This window comes from Cupressus sempervirens, chromosome 10, assembly GCF_028749045.1.
Source record: "Cupressus sempervirens isolate cs-2001-9-10 chromosome 10, ASM2874904v1, whole genome shotgun sequence".
In the NCBI taxonomy this organism is placed as follows: domain Eukaryota; kingdom Viridiplantae; phylum Streptophyta; class Pinopsida; order Cupressales; family Cupressaceae; genus Cupressus; species Cupressus sempervirens.
In genome coordinates, this window is record NC_143127.1 from 236,805,100 (window position 1) to 236,828,017 (window position 22,918).

At 31.7% G+C, this 22,918-nt stretch overlaps 1 protein-coding gene across 1 annotated transcript; it reads right to left on the minus strand.

Annotated features, from left to right (window-relative positions):
* Positions 1-16,389: 16,389 nt before the first annotated feature.
* Positions 16,390-17,478, minus strand: LOC149533511 (uncharacterized). The gene has a single exon (XM_089805877.1). The coding sequence runs from the start codon at positions 17,476-17,478 to the stop codon at positions 16,390-16,392; it is 1,089 nt and encodes a 362-aa protein (XP_089662003.1).
* Positions 17,479-22,918: the final 5,440 nt, after the last annotated feature.

A 22,918-nucleotide genomic window follows, 5' to 3' on the forward strand; every position in this document is an offset into this window, starting at 1 on the left:
CCTAAATATAGGTGTAATCTATGTCAACCAAAAAGCATATTTCATTGACATGTTTCTCCACCAGTGAAACTAGTATTCTCATTCGTTGCTTCATAGGCTTCTTAAAGTCTTCAAAAAAACTTGTCATCTGTGCCTCAAAATTGTCACCCATTTGATCAATGAACTCGTTGATTTGTGTAATAGCAGTTTTGTTGGGGTTTCAATTTACCTTTCATATAGAAGAAAATTCTTCCATCACATAAAAGAATATACACATAAGATCTGAGCCAAATTTACATTGAGCACCTTTTGATCTCCTTATTGCTCCTAGGTTCTCATTAATTAGCTACAACATGAGTTTTGCCGGATCATAGGTGTGATCTTTCTTCACCAATTTGAAGGGTACATCAACTACTAGACATTGCACATTGTTTAGTCTATTAGATTGATAAAATTTGTGAGATATAATTCTCATAGCAAAATCTAGAAGTGGATCAATTATTGTATCAAATGGTCATTCACCTATTGTTCCACTTGGCTCCAATATTTTTCTCAATGACCTCCTTTCTATCACTTCTCAAGGTCTATGGCCGATCTAGGGTTGGGAATCCCATAACCCTATGAACTATTCTCTTGGTAACATTGACAGGTCCTATCTCTAGCCATAGACATCCATCATGAATTTGACTCAAGATAATGCAAATCCATTCAGTTTTGAATCCTATAGGGTAGACTAGGGCATTAGTTAAACCCTTTTTCTCAGCTACCTTGAATTCCTTCTTTAGAATATTGTTCTCACATAGTTTGTCATAGGCTTGGAATATTTTAAACTCACCTATGGCACCAATTTTTCAATTGTAGCACTTTCTCACATCTTGCACCATGACTACTTTAGGTGGAATAACGGATAATGCACCAGCTGGGTCACATTTGTAGGCAGCTTTGGAGATTGGCCTAAATTTGGGCTATTTGACTTCATTGCTGACTAGCTGAATCTCATGACTCTCTTTTTCTTTGGGGTTCCTTGAGCTAGAGGCCATTTTACTAAACTAGGGTTTTAAACGTATTGAAAATCTTACCTCTACATAGCTTGACACTTGATAAATGCCTTTGAATCGACGAGTTCATGTTGTATTGCTATAAGAATCCATGCAAATGGTTGTCAGGTTGTTGGTTGATCGCTTCTTCGCTCTCCTTGTCTTTTCTCTATGTTTAAATGGCATGAAAATGAACTAAAATCAACCTTATACCTGTCAAAGACCAAGCATTAAATGCTTCATGCATACAACTATAAACTTGGCACTTGAAGGATTCAATATGAGTTAACTTCCATTGTATTTCATTTACTCGGCCTCCACTAGAATTTTACTTCACTCGACTTCAACTATCAGCTTGACATCCATTGGAACTTTACTCGGCATGTAAGGGTAACTTAGTAGTTTCTTGAAAGCTTTACTTGGCATCTTTCTTTCATGCTGATTTCTTCTTTGCAGTACTCCTTTGTTCTTTGGGACTGATGTAGGATTTGACTTTGTATGTTAGTCCCATACATCTAGTTTGCTAAGTTGGATGAAGTGTGATCACTTGACCTTTTAGGTGAAGTGATCCTTCCATTAAATGTGGTGCACTCACCTTTCTTCTTCCAAGTCTTGTTCATTTTTCCTCTTATTTGTTCAACATCAACCTTCTCTTTTCCTTTGTTGACTTCTATCTTGGGTACTGTTGACTTTGTAGCACAGTTCCTACTGATATGATCACTCTTCAAGCAACTAAAACATGTAGTTTTGCTCAACCATCTGCTATAACTCCCTCTAAAATGTGTCCTTATGCAATTCTCAAGAATGTGTCCATAACCTTGACAATAATGATAGCTATACCTATTATTATAATCCCAATTGTAGTGATGACCATGGTTGTTTTTTCATGTAGGTTGATTAGGTTTCGACATAGGCTTTGATCTGCACTCAAATGCTCTATGTCCATATTTTTTGCAGTTGTAGTAGTGACCTTCAAATTTTGGTGTCCTGATGGTCTTCGTTCTACATTCATGTGCTTGATGTCCTTGTTTTTTGAACATGTGACAAAAACTTGCTTTTGTGGGCTTATCATGCTGATGGCTATTCTTACTCCTACACACATTAGAGGTATGTCCCTTTTTACCACAAAAATAACAAGTGGGTTTAGTGTTCTTACCTTTGTTACTCCTTTCTTCTGTAGTCTTGGATGATTCTCCTTGTTCAGTGTTGATGTAACCAAGTCCTAAAGTATCATTACCAAGCCTTGGTTATTTTAGTAATTGTTCAAAGTACTTGATAGCTTCATTGGGTTTGTTGTAGCTTTCTACTATCTCTTTTTCTCTTTTCAATTCATTCTGTAATTGTTTATTCTACATTTTCAAGGTGGAAACCTCAATGTCCTTCATGTTTCGCTCATGATGAGCATTCATCATCTGACTTAAGGTGTCTAGCTACATGTTTGAAATCTTTTCAAACTCAATTGTCTTCTCTTCCAATCTATTGATAAGATTTCTCTTGTCATCTTCTATCATGACCTTGTCTTCAATGGCTCTCTTCTTTTGTTCAGTCGCTTCACAAAGCATTATAGCTTGTGATTCTTGTTCAAGCTTGAGTAATCTGATTTCTTCATCTTGTGCTATATTTTTCTCCATTAGTTCTGCTATTGTTGCATCAAATTCCTTAGAATCTCCATTGGAAAAAATTTGTGTGGTATCAATCTCCTTGTAGTGTATGTCATTTTCAGCTATGGCTATCTCCTTCCTTCTTTTTAAGGACTTTCTCAACTCTTCTCTAGTTTCTTCCACTTTGTGTAGAGCTAGGTACACATCAATCACCTAATTGTCTATGATCTTCCCAATTTTATAGATTTCCATCTTTAGATCTTTTCTCTAAGCTGTTAAGCTTCTCCTTGTGAGAACCTCTACTCTAATACCAATTGTTGGAACGTTCAAAATGGGAAGAGCACTTCTGAGTGGGGGGGTTAATCAGAAGTAACACACTTTAAACCTTTTCTAATCCTTTAAATCAAATAATTAAAAATAAATTGCATGCATGTAAATACATCAAATAGCTATAAAGTAAACACATGCAATAACACATAACATAGGATTTGGTAACCTAGAAACCCTTAAGGAATAAGCAGATAAAACTAGGGTGGGGATGATACCCACAAAAATCACTGCAGCAATAATTATTTGACCACTTCTGATGGTCTACCCTATGAAAGGCCTGCCTTGTTAAAGGCTTTACACTGTGTAAATAGTGACCTGATTAGAGGATTTGCAAACACTTTGCATGGAGTGTCACCCTCTTAAAGGATTTACAATAGGCTGTTAAACCCACCTAATACATAGGATTTTCAATCACCTTCTCCAAAGGTTCTTCTACCTAGTTATTAAGCTAACCTATCAATATAGGACTTCCAACATCTAATACAATGGCAAGAAAGTATTAGAATAATGAACCTAATAGTATGCAATCTCTAATTTCTAAATTCAAGCATTGGATCTGCTCTCTCTAATCTTGATCCTCTAAGATCTGATATCTAATCGTCTGTCTTATCGCTTGTATTGTTCTTATCAACTGGATATAAAATTGTTGCACTGTTCCTCTAAGTCTTACTCTCTCCACCCTATAATTTCACTATAATCTCCCCATACACTATTTTCTTCCACACATGCAAATGGGGTTTTCAACCTCCTTTTAAAGATTTTTGAAGACTTAGGGTTAGGTATGGATCTACAATCCATATTGAATCTCAAATTCTCGCTCATATCTTGCATTTTTTTCATTGGTTGCATGCCTTTTCAATTTTTTTGATTGGCTGCATGTAGATCACATAGGAATCATAAAAGTTTCATTCTTACCCTTTTTCTCTTTCGAAATCCTTCTATGTCAGCTCCAAAAATAGTTTACATCTGAGTTTGTGAGGACACAAACTCATATGTTGATTTTGTGTTACTCAACATATACTGGACTATTGATGCTCGACACTTATACTATCCTAGATTGCTCAGGACCTATTACACTCTATCTCACTCAGCACATACATGATTCTAGCTCACTTAACATATGAAGCATTTTGACTTGCTCATCATCAACTATGACTCGGCACTTGTATATCACTCGGTACTTATATACTGCTCAATACTTGAAGTCACTCGACACGTATTGAAAGTTTGACTCAACACACACTATGGCTTGGCATACATAGTGTGTACTTGGCTTCAAATACAAGAAGTGGTTAAGTGTGTTGACACTCAAATGTCAAAACTATCTAAGGACCAACACACATAACATGAAAATCATTAAGAAGTTATTTATGATTAATGTTACTTTAACTTAGTTGCAAATATATAAGAGAAATGAACGCATTAGACACCAAGATTTAACAAAACCCAATTTTAGAAAAACCACTAATTGCAATGAGTTATTGATTTTCACTCTTTTGAAGTGACCATTATTAGGATCCAACTCTGTTGAAGGTTACAAAACACACTATTATGTGTGATCGTACAAGAGGATTCAATCACCCTCTTAGGAGTGACCTTGTTAGAGGTCTTAGGACAATTCAATAGAAATGGCAACATGCTAGAGGATTTACAAATAGTTGATAAACCAACTCTGTTAAGAGATTTAGATCACTACTACAATGGTTAGAGAGTAACAATGAGATGACCTAATTTTAGATGCAATTGAATTTCTAATTATATATCTCAATTCTGGCTTGTATAATTGATCCTTCTTGATCAAATGTATCTTTTCAGCTTCACAATGATATTATCTTATGCTTTTGATTCTCTTCCTCTTAGCATAATTAAATCTTCAATTATCTTCCATGCATTCACACTTTCTAAATCTTAACTTGACCTTATATTTATACCTTTCATATTGTCAAGTCAGCTTAAATATAACTTATAATAATTAATATTCATTTGCTCAGTTGGCTAGAACCAATAGATAAATCAATTGAACTTAACATGCCAAAATAAGAAAATCCTTTGTTAGCTAACCCTACTTAGTAGACACTAACTGAGATACTATTTTTCTATGTTAACCAAGTGAACTTAATCAACACTGCATGCTTGCAAAGTTCCTTTGGTAACCAAGAGTTTGGTTAACACTAGTTCCATCCAACATTTCCTTCATTAACTAAGTAAGCTCAGTTAACACTCAATTTCTGTAAACTTTTGTTTGGTGCCTGTGTGAACTTGGTAGATACTATTTTTTGAACTAGGAAAACTCTAGAATTCTTAGTAGACACAAAAAACTATCTTCAATGCCCAAGTGAGCTTACCATACACTAACTAGCAATGATATGATTTTTTTTGTAATATCATAGGCAATACATAATTAATCAATTATTTCAAGAATCTCCCTCTTTGGCATTAATGGCAACACAACATGTCATAGTTTAATAATTTTTTTAAAGTAAGGAACAATGTAAGCAACATATCCTTAGTTTCATTCAGGTTCTCATCAATGAGAACTCCCTCTATCAATGTGTACTCTTTTTGCCTTCAATTTCTCCATCTATCAAAAAAAAATTATCTGCTACAACTTCTTCTGATAGAAAACCCTTCTTTTGATGTCAAACCAAGTTCACTCTCCCTCTTTGACATCACTTTATTTTTCTATTTACAACAAAATTTCTATGAGATATGACACCAAACTTCTCCCTCTTTGATGTCTCATGCCAAAGACAATAATCAGTGAATATCAATGTACCTTAAGTACTGATTCATTTGTAATATGCCCTTGTCAATACTACACCAACTAATTGATCTTCAACATGCTTTGGTTGATGCATCACTAAACTTCATTTGGTGAACTTTAGATAGGGGTATGACCCCTAGCTTACCTCTTAGATACAGAAATCCATCCTTAGGCAATGGCTTGGTGAATATATATGAAATTTGTTCTTTTGTACTTACATATTCTAATCTGACTTCTTTATCTTGTTCCAATTCTCCCAAGAAATGATATTTTATAGAAATGTGTTTTGTTTTGGTATGTATCATTGTATTCTTTGATATATTGATTGAATTGGTATTATCACAATATATGACTACTAGATCATTGATCTTTATCTACATACCTACCAACAGTTGTTTGAACCAAACAATATTAGAAAATTTGACTATTGCTATGACATATTCTACCTTTGTTGTGGACTATGAGATACAATTCTATTTATTGCTTGTCTAAGACACTAGTCTTTTACCAAGAAACAATGCTCCACAACTAGTGCTTTTTTTGTCATCAATACTTCCTTCCTAATCAGCATCTATGAATACTTTTAAGTCCAAATTTTCCTCCTATATTGTACCATAAACCATAGTCTTTAGTACCTTCTTTTAATTGCCATCATGTGATTTTCCTTGGGATTTGCTGAGAATCTTGCCACCATACCAACTGCTAATTCAATATAAAGTCTTGTATGCACTAGTTACTGCAATTGTCCAACCATTGATTTGTATGTGGTCTGATCTACCTCTTTGGAATCATAATTTTTCGAAATTTTATGTCTAGTAGACATAGGGGTTCCAATTGGTCTTTAATCTTCCATTCCAAATTTCTTTAGTATCTCCTTAATATATTTAGATTGAGTAATGCAGATATCATCTTTCTTCTACTAGATCTACAATCCAACAAAGAATTTTATCTCTCCAAAAATAGACATCTCAAATTCTTTACTCATTTCTTTTGAAAATGCCTTGCATGAGTCATCATTTCTGTGGATAAAGTATCATCAATGAATATTTCTGCCAACACAATCCTTTTGTTTGGTTCTTCTTTGATATACAAACTATTGTTATCATTTGTTCTTTGAAAGCCAATTTGTATCAAGTAGTTATGAAGTCTTTAATACCAGGCTCTAGGAGCTTGCTTGAGACCATATAATACCCTCTATAATTTGTATACCATGTCCCTTTTGCTAATATCAACAAAACCTTCAAGTTACTCAATCTAGACTTCCTCATCATGAATTCCATTCATAGGTTTTAAATCCATTTGATAAACTTTAAATCCTCTGTGAGCTACATATGCTAGTAAAGTTCTAACACCTTCTAATCTTGCAACAAGAGAAAAAGTTTCACTATAATCAATACCTTCTTCTTGAGAAGAGCCTTTACATACTAACCTTTCTTTTTTTCTAGAAATTTCTCCATCTTCATTTAGCTTATTTCTGAATACCCACTTTGTGCCAATTACATTTTTATCCTTGGGTCTAGGAACAAGAGTCCAAGTTTTGTTCTTCTCTATCTATTCTATTTCCTCATTCATTTCTTCAATCCAACTTTCATTATCCAAAGCATCTTTAACATTTCTAGGTTCAAATTTAGCAAGTAAACATGTACCTTTCAATTTGTTTCTTGTCATTATTTCATCTGATTTGTCTCCAATGATCTAATTAGGTGCATGATGCCTTCTAACATATCTTGCTAACATAGGTTCTTTGGATTTGGAGTGTGTTTCACTAATTTCATTATGAACTTTAGTATTAAGCTTGGGTCCCACTAATTGTGACTCGGGTCCATCAAACTTAGTTTGCTCTTGTAGTAGCTCGGTAGCTTCTAACTATGACTTGGGTCCTTCAAATTGTGACTCAGGTTGCATTGTTTGCAACTTCATAGTTGTTGGAGATTTGTGGGACTTGGGAGGTGAAGCCTCCTTTCTTCTAGATAGATTTAGCAGGTTATTAGGTTCGTAGTAAATAAATCTTTTGTAATCCTCAGGCTTTTTGTTGCTTTCTTCTTCACTCTTTTATGCAAACTCATCAATTCTCACATGTGCACTTTCTATGATTTTATGAGTAGACAAATTCAAACACTTGTATTCTTTACTTCTATAGGAGTATCCTAGGAATATTCCTTCATCACCTTTGACATCAAATTTACCTTTCCTAGATTCTTTCAAGATATAATGTTTGCTACCAAATACTTTTAAGTAACTTATATTAGGTTTGTAGTCATACCATAGTTCGTAAAGAGTTTGACTTGAGTCTTTATTCAGCTATACTCTATTCAAGGTATGTATTGTAGTGTTGATTGTTTCCTTCCTATATTTGATTGCAACATTCTTTTCTATCATTAGTGTTCTTACATAATTCATGATGGATTTGTTCCTTCTTTTAGCTGTAAGCATTTTGTTGAGGTGTACCGAGGGTTGATACTTGTCTTTTAATTCTTTTTTCAATGAAAAATTCATTCAATTCATTAGAGATGAATTCACCACCATTTTCTAATCTTAAACATTTCAACTTCTTTCTAGTTTCTTTTTCTACTCTTGCCAGATAACACTTGAATTTTTGAAAAGCTTCAGATTTTTCTTTTAGATACATTATAGTCATCAACAAAAAGAATGAAAAACTTATCTCCACTATAACTCTCTATTCCAATAGCTTCATATAAGTGTATTTGTACAAGCTCTAAGACTTCTTCAAAATGACAGTTCTTTCTTTTGAAATTAGTCTTTCCCATCTTACCAATTTGACAATTTTTGCATAGACCCATATCAGGTTTCCTCAAGCTAGGAATACCTCTTTCTTTTTTGTTTTTTCTTATTTTAACTAGATATTCAAAGTTCAAATGACAATATTTTGTGCCATAACAAGATTTATTCTACTTGAGAAATAAAACATGAACTTTCAATAAGATCAAGATAGAATAGGTTACCTTTTGTTTATTTGATAGATCCAATTGGATTTCCTTTTTCATCTAGAAGTTTGGCCTTCCCATTCATAAATTCTACCTTGAATCTAATGTTATTCAATTGTGCCACACTCAATAGATTGTGATTTAGTCCTTCAACCCAATAAGCATTGTCACATCTAAGTTCATTAGTTAATGAGATACATCCTTTTCTTTTTATGAAAAAAGGTTCATTGTTTTCGAATCTCACACTACCACCATCATAATATTCCATGTGCTCAAACTTTGTTTTATCTCCAATCATATTATGTTAGAAGCCATTCTCAATAATCCATTTATCATTTTTTCTAACATGAGAGATAAGTGCCATCTTATCTCCTTCATCATCAGATTCATTTTTTATAGTAATATATACCATTTCATCTGCACTATTATCAAAATCTTTGGCTATAAAACAAGATTTCTTACCTTTGTCCTTGTATTCCTTGTAGTTTTTGGATTCTTTCTTGCCTTTATACTTATTGTTTTTCTTTTTATCTTTGTTTTCTATGTTTGGGAACCTAGCAATAATTTGACCAACTTCTTCACAAGAAAAGAAGATTAGAGGATTCTTTCCTTTGTACTTTCCTCTACCTTTGGAATATTTCCTTGCAAGTAGGGCTTCAACAACTTCCAGAACACTTCTAGAAATTTCTTCTTCTTCACTTTTTGATTGATTTTCCTTTGATTTATTACTCCTTTTCTTCAGTGATATTTTGGCTTCAAATGTAGACTCAATACCTTTGGAACTAGAAACATAGTTATCATAGTTATCCAACTCAAAAGTTGTCAATCTTCCAACTAGAGCATCCAAAGTTATATTTCTATTTGGATCACATCTCATTTCTTGAATAGTAGATATTCTAATTGCATATATAGGAAGAAAATTTTTGAGTACCTTGCTTACAACTATTTTTTCGTCAATGTCTCCTCGAGATTCTTTGATTTCACTTACACTTGCTTTGATTCTCTCAACATATTTTGCAATATTTTCATCTTCCTAAGTCTTCATCTAATCAAATTTTCCTCTAAGACTCTTCACTTTAGCTCTTCTTACACTATCATCTCCTCCATAGATGTCTTTTAGTTTGATCCATATTTCATGAGCTATGGTACTATCTTTTACTTCATCAAATTCAACATAATTAAGAGCAGATGCAATATCAATAATCATGATGTTATAATTTTTCTTTTTAGAAATATCTTCAACTGATAATGTTCTAGTAGGAGTCTTGCATTCAATATCAAGATACTTACAACCTAAATCATTGATAGTTGCTAGATGTAACCTAATAAGTGCTTCCCATGCTATAAAGTTGTCTCAGTTCAACCTAGGAATCTTTCTTCTATAAGACATCCTAATCTTTACCTCAGGTCCTTGAAACCTTCTCTACAAGCACCAAAAATTATGATACCAATTGTTGCAAATATAAGAGGAGTAACTAAGAGGGGAGAGGTGAATCAGTTACTACAAAAATAAATCCTAGATCCCTTAGATGTCAGTACAAAACAACTCTATGAAAACTTAGTTCTGTTGATACTTAGTATATACACAGAAAAATGTTGTAACTCGATAAACACTGAAATATCTCGGTAAATTCATAACATGAAAATATTTAAGATTTTATCTGTGATTAATGTTACTTTAACTTAGTTGCAAACATATAAGAGAAATGAAACATTGGACACCAAGATTTAACGTGGAAACCCAATTTGGAAAAAACTACCAATTGCAACTAGTTACTAATTTTTACTCTTCTAAAGTGAGCCTATTAGGAGCCAACCTTGTTAAAGGTTACAAAACACACTATTAGGTGTGAGCTTGCTAGAGGATTTAATCACTCTATTAGGAGTGGCCTTGTTAGATTTTTTAGGACAATTCAATAGAAATGCCATCTTGTTAGAGGATTTATGAATAACAACTAAGACAACTCTATTAAGAGATTTAGATCACCACTAAAATGGTTAGAGACTAACAATGAGATGACATAATTTTAGATGCAACTAAAATTTTGATTATATATCTCAATTCTAGCTTGTATACTTGATCCTTCTTGATCGAATGTATCTTCTCAGCTTCACAAGGATATTTTTCTTATCCTTCTAATTCATATCCTCTTAGCATCATTAAATCTTCAATTATCTTCCATGCATTCACATTTTCTAAATCTCAACTTGACCTTATATTTATATCTTTCATATTGTCAAGTTAGCTAGAATAAAACTTAGAATAATTAATATTCATCTCCTTAGTCGGCTAGAACCAATAGACAAGTCAATCGAACTTAATATGCCAAAACAAGAAAATTCTTATTCAGTCAACCTTGCTTAGTAGACACTAACTAAGAAATGATTTTCCTATGTTAACTAAGTGAATTCAATCAACACTACATACTTGCAAAGTTCCTTTGGTAACTAAGTGAGCTTAGTTAACACTCAATTTCCGCAAACTTTACTTTGGCACCCAAGTGCACTTGGTAAACACAATTTTTTGAACTAGGAAAACTCTACAATGCTAGGTAGGCACAAAAAACTATCTTTAATTCTTGAGTGAGCTCGACATACATTGACTAACAATGATATGACATCTTGTGTAGCATTAAAGGCAATATACAATTAATCAATTTTTTGAATAGTCTCATGTCCTTTTCATGAGTTTCCAACTCTCCTTTTTAACTTAATCTAGTTCACCATTTAACACACTGTGTAATCCTCTTTCTAGTTTGATATTTAATCATTTCATTCCACTTGAAAATCAATTTTTATGTCATCCCCTTTGAGAATCTTTGTGCCTTCATTAGTAACCTGCTAGAACTTTTGTTCTTTGACCTTGAGGACAATGGAAACCAGCTCACAAATTTATCTAATAATAAGTCTTTACAGAGACTCAGTAAGAGTCCCAAGTCTACTCATTAATATATCCTCATTTCTCATTATCTAGAATTGCTAAACTAGTAAAGAAGAGAAATTCAACAAGACAACATTAATTTTCTTAGGTAAATCAAGAATATGACTTGAAGAAGAGATAAATGGTTATCTAACTTAATACTAAAGATCATCCAGACCCCCTTTGAAAAAGGTGCAATCAACTAGGATATAGTTAATAGATTTAGGTTGATGAAAGGTAATGTAGATGTTCCCATTAGCCATTTTCATGGGGATTATGTGTAGCATAGCTTACCACATGAAACAAGTGATCTTTGGTTAAACTAGTTTGTTCCAAATATAATAAAACATCTTATTCCACATATTTTTATCTAGGTTGATATGAAAAACAATATTGAGGTGGTTGATAATATCTAAGGAATTAGATAGTAGGGTGTAAACTAGTTTGGCTTTAGTATCTATAACTAGGGAAAATCTGGTCATCTTAATTCATGGAGGCTAAAAATGTTAGTTATGCATTAAAGGGGCAGATTTCTTTATGACCAGGCATCCTTGATGATATGATAGGTTCTAACATCACATAGGGGAAGGGGCATGATCAGACATTAGGTCCTCCCATTTGATTAGACTGCCATCCTTAACCAAATCACTTGATTTTGACATCCCACATTTACTCCAATACTTGCCTGAGTACCCTTATAGTAGGGCTAAATGTTTTCCATTCCTTTCTAGATTCCACCATGGGGATTTATCACCACACAATCTAAAGGTACTATTAATTAGCTTATTACCACCTATCCATTGTCTAGTGTGTTCCCATCCTTTCTAGATTGTCTTAAATAATTTTAATTCTCCCCGCTCTTATTTTCCATTTTCTAGATAGAAGGTTGTGAATATGTAGATTTCTCCATGTTTTCCTTAATTGGGGGACTCCTCAAGAAATATTGGAAATATAAAAATTAAATTTAAATTAACCAAATTTTTAAATCATATTAAAAATGACCTAAAAATCAATAGAGTTAGAAACACCCCCTCAAAATAGTATTTGCACAAAAATATTGTCTCAAACCCAAATTCATGACAACATACCCAAACATTTAAACTCATATTTCTAATCACTCCCCACCCTTTCCTAAATCATAGGATTATTATTATTCTGTTGCAAGACTAGACTTGGTCTTATGTTCATTTTTATGGCATGTACTATAAAAATCACCCAACTTCATCTCTTTCTACACACTTTGCAAAAATAAATAAGTAATAAACATAGTCTACCACAAAACCACTTCTTGTGTGGTATTTAAAGAAGAACCTATCACAAAAATATTCCTAGGAATGACCCTCCCAAAGCCATTTCCAATCTTGTAGATCCTAACAATTTAAACCCTTCTAATTAGCAGCCCTCAATCTTCATCCTTATGTGGAAGAAAATAGTTGTGCCAGCCAATATGTATTTTGAGTATCTTTAATAACATGTACATTCCAACTCTAGAATATTTTCTTTTGCAAATTATTTAGCAACACCTTTTTTTATTTTTTATGGCATCTGACAAAATCAGATTTTCACAACAATCAAGCAACAAACCTGATAGGAATAAGCCTATCGATAAAAATAAAAATCCTTAGGAGTATTAAAAAAGTTGACCATGTTCATTTTTTCTTCCCTCATGTTTAAAAATTAATAACAAAATAAAATGAGGTGAAGATGTTACTCTTACAAAATTATTCAAACATATGGAGCCCCCTTTCTACCTTGTACCCTTCCAAGTTTTCTAGAATTTTTTCTTCCCTTAAGTCTAAAAATTAATAAGAAAATAAATGAGGTGAAGATGTTACTCTTACATAATTATTCAAACATTTGGAGCCTCTTTTCTACCTTGTACCCTTCCAAGTTCTCTAGAATCTTACATACTTGCTAAGAATGAAATATTACTAAAATTTAATTTTTAAATTATATCATAATGATATGATAACCTTCAAAAGTAGAAACAAAAAATGATAATGCACATTGTGAATTAAGAAATTATAATTATTCTTTTAATGAAGTTTAACATTTACGTATATATAAAAATAATAGATAGGAAAAAGAATTAGCAATGATTAAGTAGGAAAATATCTTAATATAAGGAAACATCAAGTGTGAGTTTTCTCTAAAAGAAATTCAAAAAATTGATGTTTTAATGGGGAGATCAAATAGACTTAGAGATTAATTTTCCCCTCTTTATTCGATGTACTTTCCTTGAAGATTTTTCTATGGAAGTTTGGAGACACTTCCCCAATGCTAGGGGTCAAGGGGGAACACCTCTTGTAGGGTCCTCAGGCACCCCTTGTGAGATCCTAAGGTTCCTAGCCAAAAATGAATTTACTAAGATAAAATAGTGTGACAAGGTATTTTTTCTAATGGATGACAAATTCTAGTCCTAATTTTGTAAGAGGAAAAAGTCTTCTATGTAATGGATAATGGTTAGGGATTTTATTGTGTATGATGATTGATTAGCTTCTTGCAGCAATATTGAGTTACAAGCAATTGTAGATTGTAATAAGGTTGTAATCACTGGATATTAAGAATATTGGACTTATTTTTTGGCGAGCATAGCCCAAGGATTGGGTAAACCACATTGAATCTTTGTGTCTTGTGTTCTCTTTTGTTTTCTTTATTTATTTTTTATATTAGTTATATGATCATGAAAATATTATTTGTATTTTCAATTGTAACAAGCTTCCATAGATTTAATGGGAACTTTCACAAACCTTCTCAAGAGGACCAAGCCATTGCAACCCCCAACTAGACATATAATATTTTTTTAGAGGGTTCCATAAAACTCTATCTCGTAGTACTAATTGCATCTAATTGAAAGTTACAAAATGATATCTTATCAAGAGATTTATTTTATGTTCATCATTTCAATTAAAAATAAATCATTTAACCAAGATATTGTATTCTACTCCAACATCAAATACAAACTAAATTTTGAATCATATTACTCAACATTTATAGTCAAATATTCTTAGACAAAGTGCTCTAGCTAAATATCCTACCCTTATCATTCTTCAAGATTGTTTCTTTCTTTATTGCCTATAAAATAATTGCAAAAGCAATTTCCTTTACTAAAGAAATGTGAAGATAATGGAACATTTGTACCAATGTATTTTTTTTAGAATGAGCTCAAAATTTTTTTATCATCAACTTAAATTCAACATTCAAACTCATGTCCTCCTATGAAATTGTGATCCTAACCTTGACCACTTTCACATGTAATTGACAAAGCTTAAGATTATAAATTATAAAACTTGACAAAAAAATTCATGGTTTTCCTTATTAGTAACTAGTATAGATATATTAAATAAATCTATCTAAAAAAATGTTGATAGATATCCACTACAAAATAATTATAATTTAATTTACTATACTACATCTAAAATTATTTATATTTCCTTTATATCCATTTATTTATTTTTTTACTAACTTAAGCTTTTTATTTTAATTTCTTAAAAAATGGATGATTTATATCTCCAAACATTATAATTTAAATAGATATTTTATGTGGTATTTACTAAATTGTTTTTAAAAGTATATACTATTTATAATAAGGTTTAAACTTTTGACATGTAGATGGTTGCTAAATGTAACCTAGAAGAATAAAAGTTAACATTAACATGCTCACACCATCCCACTCCCCATTCTCCCATTGTAGAATGCCTATTGGCATTAACTATGTAGAATCTCATCAAGATTGGTTTGGAAAGCACTTAACAACTTTCAATGATAATTATCTTTGCCTCAATACAACTAAATATTGCAACATTGTAATTATGTTTTTTTTGTGTCCAAAGAAAGCGTGAAAATTAATAAGTTATCAATAAGTATTAATAAGCATCTAGTGTGGAAAGATGTCTTGTAATTTAATTTTTGAATTATGCATTCAAATTTTATTATTTTATGAAATAAATATAATTTTATTCCTTAAATTTATTTCCATGACCAAATAAAAATTGCACAAATAATTTTATTTAAATTCGTAGAAATTTTGATATTATAAAAAACATGTATAAATTTGATAAATTCTTCAATAAGACTGTTTAATTAAAATCATATATTCCTCTAATGAAAGCAAGTCATGCTTAACTTATTATAATGATGCAAGTCATGCTTAACTTATTATAATGATAGGAACATTTTTTTCATATTCTTTTATAGCTCCTATAGATAACCTAAGAATTATTTAAATGTTTATAAATGACATTTTATTGTCCTGTTAAACATGTTTATAAGTTAGAGACTTCACTAGCTCATAAGCTAAGCTATTAGTGTTAAAACTCCAAACTTAGTTTATATATATATAGCTCTAAAGCAAATATAACTTTTATTAGAAACGTTATATATTTGAACCTGTTAAGAAATGAAATGCTAGATAGAAACACTGTCCACAATCTCAGAGTACAATAGTGGTCTTAGTCTCTATTTTTTCACTCCACAGAAATCAGTAGACATTGAAAATTGAAAAAGCAAATTTTATCTTTGACTTTTCAGCTTGTCAATATAATAAATACATTAAAGAGTATGGAAGACATAATTGAAGATTTGGTCAACTTTGCCATCACCAAATTAAATTGTATCCAGGCAAGGACAGATGTAAGAAAACAATTATTTTAATTGAAAATAATTACACACTTTTTCCAAATTGGAAAACTATTCAGAATCCACAAACTATGTGCAAACGGTGCAGATGAAAACAAACAATAAAACAGGAATGATTATCCATAACTTTGAAAATGCACCGTAAACTACTGGATGGATGTCGATTTCTGACCTTTCAGTAGAGTAAATGCTTCAATAGAGTAAATGGCTTGGTGAGATTCATGAAATACTCCGTGTAAAGCTGAATCCATTCCACGCAAATACGTCTCCTGTCTACCAGAGGGAGGCTCTCAATCACCTTAACCACTGCGTTATCAAGCTCGGGGAATTCGAGAGCCGTTCCACTGTACATCTTTGCCATCATTGATACGCACTTCCTCACAAATAATACTCGACAATCTCTCGAAAGTACCATCTTCCCATTTCCAACTGCCTTCATTAAACATATTATTATCGGCAACATACTGCGACCCAAATTTCGGCTTTCGCAATACTGAGTAATTACATACTCTGTAATTTCTGTGTCTCCAGAAAAAACGTTGAATGCAGTGTTCAGCATCTCTCCCTGACAACTCTCGAATAACTCCAAAAGCGATCTCATTGTTTTGAAATCACGAGAAACGATGGAGGATTTAAACTCTTGCAAAAGCACGCGCTCTAATACCTCCTTATTCTCTCTATTTGTATCCCCCTCCAATGTGTTCATTATATACTTCTCTGCAATTTTCCCGTTCGCTGCACATTGAGGAACTTTTATAATAGAGACCATTTCGTTGATAATTCTTTCTGTAAAGATCATATAGTCTTCGTTATTTTTTTCAAACCTGGCAGCTAAATCTGGTATTGGTTTCAACCCCAGAGAAGTTAACACATCTCTGATTTGTGTTTCTTGCAGGGAACTCCAACGAACTGCTTGCAAATATTGCATACACTTGTTGATGAGATCAACAAGTAATAACTCGGCAGCAACTGAAAGTATAGCGAGGCATTCGTCGACATCAGAGAAATGCACGCTCTTGACATACATGAGTTGAATGCATTTCAAATAGTCATCAAAGTTGTGCGAAGTGGTTACTCTAATCTCCTTTGGTTTATCCGTCGACCACTGCTCGGACAATTTTGGTTTGAAACACTCGGATTTATTGAGAATGAGAGAATGGAGATGAAGTGGATTTCTTTCATATTTCTGATCATTTGGGCCAGTCAACCACAATTTGACATCTGCAGAGGTTATGTCTCCAAATCGGAGCTGACCTTTTCTCATTGCAAACTAAGGGCACTAGAATATCCAACGAAGCTCGCCTATGTATGTATATCACGCAATCCACTCTATATTTGATTGTTCTTTTTGAGGTATATGTGTTGCGAATGAGGTGCAAGGAATTTGTATTAGATCGTGTGAGACGGAGTTGGAGTGAAAGAGGAAGGAAGTTTGATGTCGGCTTTCGATATTAATCCTCTAACATGATTTGTTTTAGCTTTTTATTTTTTTTATTTTTTATTTTTCCTAGTAATTTTGATTAGATTTGCATTATTAGTTTAGTATTAGTGTTTATTGTTATATGTATAAATAATAAAATAAAAATTTTAAAAATAAATTATTAGAAATCATGGTAAGAGAGGTTAATGTAAGATTAATGTTTCATTTGGTGATAAAAATGTTCAATCATATTATTTTACTAGTTATGTTTCTAATAGATAACATTTTCAAGGTCAAAATATTATTTGTCATCCATTGAGCTTGTGTTCAATTGGGGTTTCTTGTGCAACACTCCAATGATCTCCTTATAAATAATGCATACATTTGTTGACACCGTCTCTAACAACTCAAAAGAAACTGAGAAAATAGTGAGTCATTCCTCAACATTGAGGAAATACACACAATTGCAACACACAAGTTCAATGCATGTTAAATTTTCATCAAGGTTATGAAAATTTCTTATGCATATTTTAGTACCTATAAAAAATTAGATCTTTCAATAATCAAAGAATGTAGATGTCTTCATTGATTGGGCCTATCAACCAAAATTTCATATGTATATAGTTTGGAGCTCTAAATCAAAGTTGACCTTCTTCCATTGCAAATCAACAAGATAAATTCTAATGATGCTCTTGTATGTAAAACATGTTTTTATGATTTCTCTTTCCATGGTAGGTGTATTATAATTAAAGTGTAATAAAGATAACTTGGAGTGATATGAAAAGTAATTTGAAGTCGACTCTAGACATTAATCTTTGAAGAGATTTTGTTTAAATTCTAAAAATCTCTATCCCTTTTGATTTATGTTATTGATTTTGTGTGGCTCTAGATCCTACTTTATTCTTCATCAATGAAAAAGATATATTTTGATTTTGTGTATGTGTATGTGTATATCAACATACATATGTGTAAATTTACTTAGCACATGTATGGATATGTATGTATCCATGTATGTGTATGTATGTACATGTAAGCCTTCATATATAGATATGTATTATAGTCTTTAAAATTGTATAGACTTCATAACGCATCCAATTCTAGTATTTTTTAGCACATATTTTAGTGTGTGTTTATTCTTCCATGCTTCATTTAAAGTTTCTATGGGGCCTACATTGCATATACCTAATCAATTAATCTCACCAAGCCTTTAGTATAGTTATTCATATCCATAATACTCACAATTAGAGTGGCCTTAATTTTCTCTTTGAGTTTATGTAGAGTGTCTTCAAATCTATTAATATGTTTCTTATGGTTTGCCTTTGTATGAATACTATCTTTGGTAATTTTTGGGTACTAACCATGGTTTTATCCAACTTCTAACTACTAGGAGAAGCTATATATTTTAATACCGCAATTTTTTCAACAATCCATCTAAGGAAAAGATGTTGGTTCTCCGTCACTTTTTTTACATCCCTACCAATGTTTAGATTATATAACATAGAATACCCCTCCTCAATCAAGGTATCTTTCTCAATCTCAATGGGGTTATTCACATGGATTCTTATGTGGAAATTATTCTTAGTAGCCTACAAATAATGGTTAGATTAAAGGGGGAAAGAATTAAAAGTGTACTTGATTTGACTCTTATCCATTATTAAGAGGGACTCCAAGGAAACCCTCTTATCCTTGATCTACCAAAAATTAAAACTCTAATTTTTTTCCTTTCTTATGACAAATGGGACTTCTAGGAAATCAAAAAAATTATATTATTTATGTGTATTGTTGAACGCTGCAACACAAAAAAAAATCAATTTTGCATAGAATTTTTTAGTACCTATATCTAAAATGAACCCAAACTCAAATTTGAGCCCAATATTATTGGTATAGTGCTAGCGAGTTAGTAGAAGTAAAATAATGTGGTGTGGTTAAATGATTAAAGATAAGATTATGCACACTTGAGGTTATGTTCCATGGTATTTCTTGATGGTACAACTAAAAGCACATACAAAAATATGAAGATCAAACAAAGTTATGAGGATTTTAGTGTTCACACAAGTTTTAGGTGTATAGAAATTTAGTACTATTGTTTTGTTTCTATCTCCTCAAAAGAATAGAATTTTCTTAAGAGGACTGAGATAGAGGTTAAAGAAATCTCAGATATTCTTTAGTTAAGAGGGCATAATTAGAAGATCATTGAGTGTAAATTTATGAAAATTGTGAGCCAATAGCTTATTTATAATATTCGATAAAGTGTAATATTGTAATATAACATGTATTATAATATCTTAATATGATCCTATATCATTATTGTAAATTGGGAAAGCATGAAAGTTGACTCAATAACTTGTCTTTGGACTTGGTATAAAGGAAAGATATTTTCCTTGTATGTAATATAATAGTATGTGGTCATATCTTTGTAATATGTATTGTGTGAGGTTGATATGGAAACTTGTGAAGAACATAGTAGAGTTTAATATGATTGAATCACAGTGAGCTAACAAGGAACTTTATTTGGCAAGACACATTGTTGGTTGGAAAGTTGATATTTTACATTGTCTTATTCGAAAGGAATAGTAGTGAGCCTATTTGGATAGTGGGTGTACTTGTCCTCCTTTCAAGTCCTGAAAGATTTGGAGTTGGAATCTCCTAACAAGATTTTAAAGTCTCCTAACAGTGACTCATATATACTGATTCTATTTCATTGACTCCTAACAAGGTATATCCTCTAACAGGAAATTTTTATATTAGTACATTATTTGTGCATACCATCCCCATTAGGTGTTATTGTGTATGGTTATCTTTCTATAGAGATATTAATAGAGATATTTTTTTTTTTTTAAAGAGTTTCTTATAAATAAAGAAGCTAAAGGTAACAAGATTCTTGTTTGTTGGACATGTAAATAACTTACTCAATATTTCTCTAAATGGACCTTGAAAAAGAAAAGAAATTGACGTCTAAAAACCCCTACAAGTCAAGAGTACCTAAGGATTTATTTTATGTTACTAAGGATGGTGAATTTTATTTAAAAATAGTAGAATTATTGAATGATGGTGATGATCAGGATAATCAAATTAGACTCATTGCACTATTAAAGAAGAGGACCCTAAAAGAAGAAATAAAAGAAGAATGAGCATTAGTATCAGAAGTTGAAAAGAAAAAGACTGATTGGATTATAGATAATGGTTGTTCCCATCAAATGATGGGAGACATGAACAAATTTGTGAATTTTATAAGTTATTCATATCAATAATACTCACAATTAGAGTGGCCTTAATTTTCTCTTTGAGTTTATGTAGAGTGTCTTCAAATCTATTAATATGTTTCTTATGGTTTGCCTTTGTATGAATACTATCTTTGGTAATTTTTGGGTACTAACCATGGTTTTATCCAACTTCTAACTACTAGGGGAAGCTATATATTTTAATACCGTGATTTTTTCAACAATCCATATAAGGAAAAGATGTTGGTTCTCTGTCACTTTTTTTACATCCCTACCAATGTTTAGATTATATAACATAGAATACCCCTCCTCAATCGAGGTATCTTTCTCAATCTCAATGGAGTTATTCACATGGATTCTTATGTGGAAATTATTCTTAGTAGCCTACAAATAATGGTTAGATTAAAGGAGGAAAGAATTAAAAGTGTACTTGATTTTTCTCTTATCCATTATTAAGAGGGACTCCAAGGGAACCCTCTTATCCTTGATCTACCAAAAATTAAAACTCTAATTTTTTTCCTTTCTTATGATAGATCGGACTTCTAGGAAATCAAAAAAATTATATTATTTATGTGTATTGTTGAACGCTGCAACATAAAAAAAAATGAATTTTGCATAGAATTTTTTAGTACCTGTATCTAAAATGAGCCCAAACTCAAATTTGAGCCCAATATTATTGGTATAGTGCTAGCGAGTTAGTAGAGGTAAAATAATTTGGTGTGGTTAAATGATTAAAGATAAGATTATGCACACTTGAGGTTATGTTCCATGGTATTTCTTGATGGTACAACTAAAAGCACATACAAAAATATGAAGATCAAAAAAAGTTATGAGGATTTTAGTGTTCACACAAGTTTTAGGTGTATAGAAATTTAGTACTATTGTTTTGTTTCTATCTCCTCAAAAGAATAGAATTTTCTTAAGAGGACTGAGATAGAGGTTAAAGAAATCTCAGATATTCTTTAGTTAAGAGGGCATAATTAGAAGATCATTGAGTGTAAATTTATGAAAACTGTGAGCCAATAGCTTATTTATAATATTCAATAAAGTGTAATATTTTAATATAACATGTATTATAATATCTTAAGATGATCCTATATCATTATTGTAAATTGGGAAAGCATGAAAGTTGACTCAATAACTTGTCTTTGGACTTGGTATAAAGGAAAGATATTTTCCTTGTATGTAATATAATAGTATGTGGTCATATCTTTGTAATATGTATTGTGTGAGGTTGATATGGAAACTTGTGAAGAACATAGTAGAGTTTAATATGATTGAATCACAGTGAGCTAACAAGGAACTTTATTTGGCAAGACACATTGTTGGTTGGAAAGTTGATATTTTACATTGTCTTATTCGAAAGGAATAGTAGTGAGCCTATTTGGATAGTGGGTGTACTTGTCCTCCTTTCAAGTCCTGAAAGAGTTGGAGTTGGAATCTCCTAACAAGAATTTAAAGTCTCCTAACAGTGACTCATATATACGAATTCTATTTCATTGACTCCTAACAAGGTATATCCTCTAACAGGAAATTTTTATATTAGTACATTATTTGTGCATACCATCCCCATCAGGTGTTATTGTGTATGGTTATCTTTCTATAGAGATATTAATAAGGATATTATTATTTTTTTTAAGAGTTTCTTATAAATAAAGAAGCTAAAGGTAACAAGATTCTTGTTTGTTGGACATGTAAATAACTTACTCAATATTTCTCTAAATGGACCTTGAAAAAGAAAAGAAATTGACGTCTAAAAACCCCTACAAGTCAAGAGTACCTAAGGATTTATTTTATGTTACTAAGAATGGTGAATTTTATTTAAAAATAGTAGAATTATTGAATGATGGTGATGATCAGGATAATGAAATTAGACTCATTGCACTATTAAAGAAGAGGACCCTAAAAGAAGACATAAAAGAAGAATGAGCATTAGTATCAAAAGTTGAAAAGAAAAAGACTGATTGGATTATAGATAATGGTTGTTCCCATCAAATGATGGGAGACATGAACGAATTTGTGAATTTTTTAAGTTATGATGGTTTAATAATTAGAGCTGGAAA

What these genes read in the sequence shown, in the direction of transcription:
- LOC149533511 (XM_089805877.1), bottom strand. Translation starts at nt 17,478, where the DNA reads ATGAGAAAAGGTCAGCTCCGATTTGGAGACATAACCTCTGCAGATGTC.